The sequence below is a fragment of the Gymnoscopelus microlampas genome, assembly GCF_963454915.1.
Source record: "Gymnoscopelus microlampas genome assembly, chromosome: 8".
Classification (NCBI taxonomy): Eukaryota; Metazoa; Chordata; class Actinopteri; order Myctophiformes; family Myctophidae; genus Gymnoscopelus; species Gymnoscopelus microlampas.
In genome coordinates this window covers 44,845,233-44,851,762 of record NC_139945.1, presented here as the reverse complement: position 1 = coordinate 44,851,762, position 6,530 = coordinate 44,845,233, and the positions used below count along the sequence as shown (strand labels likewise).

The 6,530-nt window shown below is 38.8% G+C and overlaps 1 protein-coding gene across 3 annotated transcripts in view; it reads right to left on the bottom strand.

Moving 5' to 3' along the window:
* Positions 1–565: 565 nt before the first annotated feature.
* The window catches only part of frya (furry homolog a), a 64,292-nt gene continuing 58,327 nt past the window's right edge, over positions 566–6,530 (bottom strand). For all 3 annotated transcript variants that reach the window (XM_084065328.1, XM_084065329.1, XM_084065330.1), the window contains exons 58-61: positions 6,405–6,488; positions 4,979–5,089; positions 3,149–3,354; positions 566–2,819 (exon numbers count right to left, since the gene is read on the bottom strand). In XM_084065328.1, coding sequence (XP_083921454.1) covers positions 2,561–2,819; positions 3,149–3,354; positions 4,979–5,089; positions 6,405–6,488 — 660 coding nt within the window. In that variant the 3' untranslated portion in view covers positions 566–2,560. The remainder of the gene's footprint in view (positions 2,820–3,148; positions 3,355–4,978; positions 5,090–6,404; positions 6,489–6,530) is intronic.

Sequence of the window (6,530 nt, the reverse complement as noted above, 5' to 3'; positions counted from 1 at the left end):
ACCTGAAAATGCATTTTCTGTTTACAAAAGAGCTGGAGAGACGGGGAGGCCCCTGTTACTGAACAAACACTCTATAGCAATTATTACTTTTAGAATATAGTTATTTAACACTTATATAAAACACACATATCCTATCTTTACACAGTAATACATAGGTCCATAACGTTGTTGAAAACAGCTATAATGCATACATGCTAGGCGCTGCAGAAAAAAGTGACAGGATTTGCAGATAGACTTCTGCATTAAAAATGAGGGTTCTGGGCTGGCAATGGAGGCTCTCTCTCACTATCTCTCTCTTCGATACAACTCAAATGACTTTATTGGCATGGAAAACTCTCTCTCTACTTCAAATGCAATGTTGGGCAGCTTCACTTACAGTACATATCCCAGTGGCTTTGTGGGTAACTTCACTACTTTCAGAATATATTTTTCAACTAAGATGGGATGGAAAATATTAATTGTGTGAACGAGATAGGGATATCATGCTTGCAAGATTATAAATAGTAAGATCCATTATAAATAAAATAAACACATGTATTATAATTAAACATGTTAAGCTCAGGAATGTCATGTCGAAACTGTAGTTAACAAATGTAGTATTTATTCTTTATTGTTACAGAAGTGTACAGAACACTAAAGTACAGCACATTGCAAAGGCAGTAGTATTTACAAGGTGAAAGGCTATGTCAACTGTTTCTAAGGAAGCTTTACACATTATGTATTTCCTTCATTCTACAAGCAGATGAAGTTGTACACATCATACAAATCATAAAAATAAACAAGCAAAGCCCCCACTGCACTATATACAAACTTCCATTATAATAGTTTATTATATTATATATTCATAAATATTACTTTTACACTTTATAATACATAAAATATTCATGCGTGGCAGTTTTAACAGATGGAAAAAAAACATTTGTTTTCAGTCTATAAAACTAGTCAGTTAAAGCATGTTTATCTTATGCAAATAATATAAATAATTCAATTTTCTAATTGCTACACAGTAGAAAGGTACAGTAAGATTATTTTCAGTAACAGATAACCCACACAGCGGCATTTAAGTTGATGAGATATTACAGTAGATTTGCAGCATGTCAAAGTAGATGAATGTGTGAGGATCACTATCCATAATTTTATTCTTCCATTATGGTTGTCACATTTACATACACACAGAAACACGCACGCGCACACGCACACGCACACACACACACACACACACACACACACACACACACACACACACACACACACACAAGCAATGAAGCCTCCCTTTTCCCCTACTAACAATTTCCACTTAGCCAAAAGCCCATTACATTCTTCCGTGGTGTAGTAAAAAGCATTGCACATTTTCCCTAAACAATCAAAACAATCAAATTATCAACAGTCAGGAGAGCGGCAAAAAATCCTGGGCCCCCTGACACCTGGGCTCCTGGCCCCGTATTAATATTTGTTAAACTGACATAAAAAAAATTGGGCTGCATTGATACCACTTTTTCATGACAGAGAAAGAGTGCTTTATTTTTGAGTACTCACAAATGCAGAGTATGAGTTTTTAATAATAGTGCTATGCTTTCTTAGCATTGTTTAAAATGCAACAATTGCAATATTCCTTTGCATTTTAGTTTACATGTATACTGAGCAGGACTTGCCGCCTTAAAGTAGCAGAAACATTTATACTCTTCAATTATTACTTAAGGCCTAGCAGTTGTTTAACAACCAAACAGCCAATTATTATGTGTTCGTCCCTCCTGGTTAGGGGATCGATGTCACAGAAACGCGCAGCTATCCCTTCGGATAATGGGAACAATATCACTTGTAAACACAACACTTTGCGAATTTGTTTTTAACCTGTGATAAGCGGCAAAATGTGACACAGTGCATCTTCAAAATACTCCAAATAGCCAACATTTTGGACACAAGAAACAGGATGGAAGCGCACTTTAAAGGAAAAAAAAGTGGGTTCTTGCCATCGACGAGCTTCACTGATAAGCATTTTAACCTGGTTACTCTCGTATGTTCCAACAGATGGAAACAGATGATCTGTTGTGGCAAGCCCTGATGGGAATTAGCCGAAACAAGAAGAGGAAGAAAAAGAAGAAGACTCTTTCACATGTTCCAGGACCCCTGTCTAAGTCTCGGCACTTTGATTAATTCAGCCCCCCCCCCCTCCCCACACAGACACACACACACCTTATCAAAGCAAAATAACTTAACTTAGGTATGTAATTTGTTAAAGGTGAAAGTTATTGACCTCAGTAGCAAGTTGCCGCTTTGTGAGATTATCTATTATTAGTGCAATAAAAGCCCCCATTTCTTTGCAATAGCAAAGTCTCACATGTTGCTCGCTCAAGCAGTATTCCTGCACATATGACATTGTTAAACGTATTTACTCTGATTAAAGACAGAAAGAGGAGTTTGTTTCCCAGGTCCCACAGGAGAGAGCAGAGTGCTTGGTAAACACCATGATGACAGCAGTACCCACAAACAGGATGCAAGGCTAACCCTGGGACAGGAGGATACTATGGAGGGACTGGAGTTGCAACCTGCAAGCCTTCCGTCAAAGACTTATTCCGGACACACTGGAGTCTGGGAGGAAAGTTGTGATGGCCCGGTAGCCCTGGGCCCGCCTGATCATATCCCGAATCTCTCCATTGAGTTCCATCAATTTGATACCGATTTCTGTAAGATCCTGCTGTGAGCCCACCAGAGCAAAGGTTCCCGTCTGACCCAAGGTTTGATGTCTGAAGTAGATGTTTAGTAATGTCTGGATCTCATCCTCGGAAGGAGTGCCGAAGATGTCATTGGGCCATATTGTTCTGCACAGAAAAAAGGGTCTTATTCAAAAGTTTACTTATTCATTGAGGTAGAACGGTGGTTCTCAACCTGTGGGCAGAGGCCGTGAGGATATTGCAAGTGGCCCCCAAATAATTGGCAAAAGACTAAGATTTAAATGATAATATAACATCAATAATTAAAAGATGTATGCAAAAAAATAAAAAGTAGTATTTCTTTAAGTGGTCAGATGGGTTGGCAGCAAACTCTTTTAAGATTTTCAAGTGGGCCCTGATCCAAAAAAGGTTGGGAACCGCTGAGAGTGAAAAACGGACACCAAACCTTTGAAATGTAGAGAAAATGAAGAGTTTACCTGCATTCACGAATGTTGCGGATGGCCGTGAAGAACTCATTGTTTTTCAGATCTTCCAAGATGGCTTGCACAGCAGCCTCGGAAGAGCTGAAGGTGGGCTCAGAGTAGGAACTCTCCTGGGCAGCAAGGTCGTCACTATTTACAGAGGTGGCAGCAACCCGTAGACCTTCCTTCAGGTCATTTAGCTCTCTGGACATATTCATCAGCTAAAGTACAAGAGAGAGATTATCCCTTAGACATCCACATCCTTAAAGGACCATACTGGCAGTCTGGCATCTTTAGCCCATTGGCATTGACTCATGGTATACTTGACTTTATTGCTGACCATTTAGAAAAGTATCACCATTATAATTATTATTTTATTTTACGTCATTGGATTTGGAAAATTCAGTACGGTATGTAATAAATGTGCAAGGACTTGAAACTTGCTTGAGATAGGTAATCCAAAACACAAAATGTCACTGCAATGTTATTTTTTGTAGAAGTTACCTTATTATTATCAAAGCACAGATAGATTTGAAAAATAATCTGAAAATATCTGAAAATAGTCCCAGGAGAAAAGATTTATTTTTAACTAAAATCTTTTTACCTAAAAGAGTTCTTAATTACATAAGTTTATCCAACGACTCAAATATTCAGGAAAGTTCAGAAACGGTTAAATGACAATTGACTATGGAGAAAATTAATACATGCGTGAAACCTAAAAATAACACACAAAAAAGGTCTATATTCTTGTACTATAGGTTTATATATGAAGCTGTGAAGACAATTGCATTTACTGACTGACAGCAGTATGTTCTTTTAAGGTAAAATAATGACATACATAATTTACTAGATGCCATAACTGGAAACACCCAGACCCCCATCCCCAAAAATGCATGCACACGTGCACGCGCCTGCGTGCACACACACACACACACACACACACACACACACACACACACACACACACACACACACACACACACACACACACACACACACACACACACACACACACACACACGCACACGTCTGAAAATCTTTGTACGGTGGTGTCGCTCGGTGAAAATTTTACATTTACAAGAATTGTAGATCTGCAATTTTCACTACATGACAGCCATGCGACAGGCTGTTAAAAATAATTATTACACGGCTTGGTTGAATGCTCGATTCTGATTGGTCAGTCATCGGTCATTATTTCTGGATAATGACCGATGAGCTCTATAACGGACCGCTGTGTAATCAGAGACTCAGAACACCTGCTCATGTCAACCTGTGCTGCTTGGTTATATGCTTTATCCAACATGACAGCCATGTAAACAAACAAACAATGTCATTTACAACTAAACGTTGCTCTCAAGAATGTTTTTGAAAACATTTGAAGTGAGAAATAGACGATGCAATAACCGAGAAGTCATTCTATTTGATCCACTGCGCTTCCTTGTTTATCGTGGCACAACAACGGGGGAATACCAAAACGCTCGCCCCAAAACACAGTCGCCCCGGGGCAAATCCGGCGGTATTACAGGCAAATCGGCAGTAAATAGAATGGGGGGCGAGTGTGTTTTGGGGCGAGTTTTTTTCCATTTCGTCATTTGTTTTTGCGAGGCGAACTTGTCCGCCCAGCCCAATACTTATGGAATACTTTCATTGCCGTAAGCAAGGAAATACTTCGTTTTGTTGTTACTTTTGGGTAAATGTATTTATGTATTTATTAAGTAGCCGTGTAATAAGCGGGATAATGCATGGGGAGGTAGTCATTATTGAAATTTAATATAATAATGACTACCTCCCCATGCATTATCCCTTGCTTAGAGGTCACATGGATGCACACATGAATGCACCTACCTCAGGGATAGAGCTTATAGCATGGACTTGTCCAATCAGCTTACAATAGGATTGAAAAAGCAGCAATAGCTGAAAGTGGAGTTTGTAGAGTCGTTGACAGAGCTCCAGTTGCTGAAAATGCAAAGCAAAAGAGGTTAGATTTCACCATTCAAACACTACTCTCTAAGTACAGTACACAAAAACACATGGGTTTGGAACTGACATCCTGCAGCAACTCTGCACAAGAGGCAAGATTGTAAACACAATATATTATCAAATAGACTAAAGAGGAATAAGCCATTTTAACTTACTGCCAGAGATTCCATTTGCTACAAAGAAAGCATGTTATAAGATAGAAAACAGGTGAGAGGGAAACAGGGAATCAAAGATTGGGCATGCAATGCATCCCTTAGCAGCAATGCATCCCTTAGCAGGTAGATCTTAGAGGGTAACTGGAAGAGTGGGCACCAAAAATTGTGGGCACCTCAATATTGAATTGGCATTTTTTCCCCAAAATATAAAATTGGTCTGAAGTACTGTAACGTATAGCCTAATATTTCTACAATTGCTAGAAATTGCTACGAAACCTGTGGCTAGCCAGTCATTATGGGTACAAACAAGACATTGAAGGGTATAGTTAGGTCTGATAATAAAAATTACAATTTAACATTGAGATGCCCACAATGTTTACGTGCCCCCTGTTCCTGTATCCGATCTAGAGTGGGTGAGCAATATTTATATAGGGCGTATAACACATGCAGAGAGAGAGAAAAGACTGTTCAAGTAGGTGTAAATAACTGAAAGGAAGGCTGCGTGTCCCAATGAGTCATTAAAAAGCCAAGCAAATAAACTTTGCCTTTTTACCAGCACAAATGCACTCACTTTGGTTTGAGTCTATTGACCTGCAATGTTGTTTGATATTAACTTTATGGCCAGGTTTTAGTTCATAATGCTTACATTGTTGAGAATATTTTTGTTGTTACCCTTTGTTTTAAGTCCCTCTAATAGCAAGTGAGTGTAATTGTTTACTGCTAGAATTAATGCAACTTAAGACAACCCATGTCCCATGCCCAGCAGAATGACAACAATGCTCACTGGAATGAGAGAATCAATGTGAGGTGTTGCAACCAAGGGTTGCCCAGAAACTTGAGTTTCAAATATTGAAAGAAAATAAAGAGGTATCACTCACAGAACTACAGTATCACAGAGTATTCGAAAGACAGAAAATACAGTATGAAAGGTCAGTTGAAACGGAATATTGAGTCTGCAACCTTTTTCTGAAAATCACATATCTTTATACAGCTTATTGTTAGCAGAGTCATTAATTGCATCTGTCAGTTAAGCCATACATGTTAAGGCTGCATTTAAATAAATATTCCCTTGATATAACAAGATAAAATATTATAATTCAATTCCTTTGAGTGTTATAGCATAGAAAAAGCTTTACCTTTTCCTCATGCTCTGCTGGTTGGCATGTTATCACCGTACCCTCAGTGCTCCTGGGAAAGGTTGCCTTGCAGTTGTTCAACCACTGTATGTAAGAGAGGCAGCAGCATGTTCACTACAAAAGCAA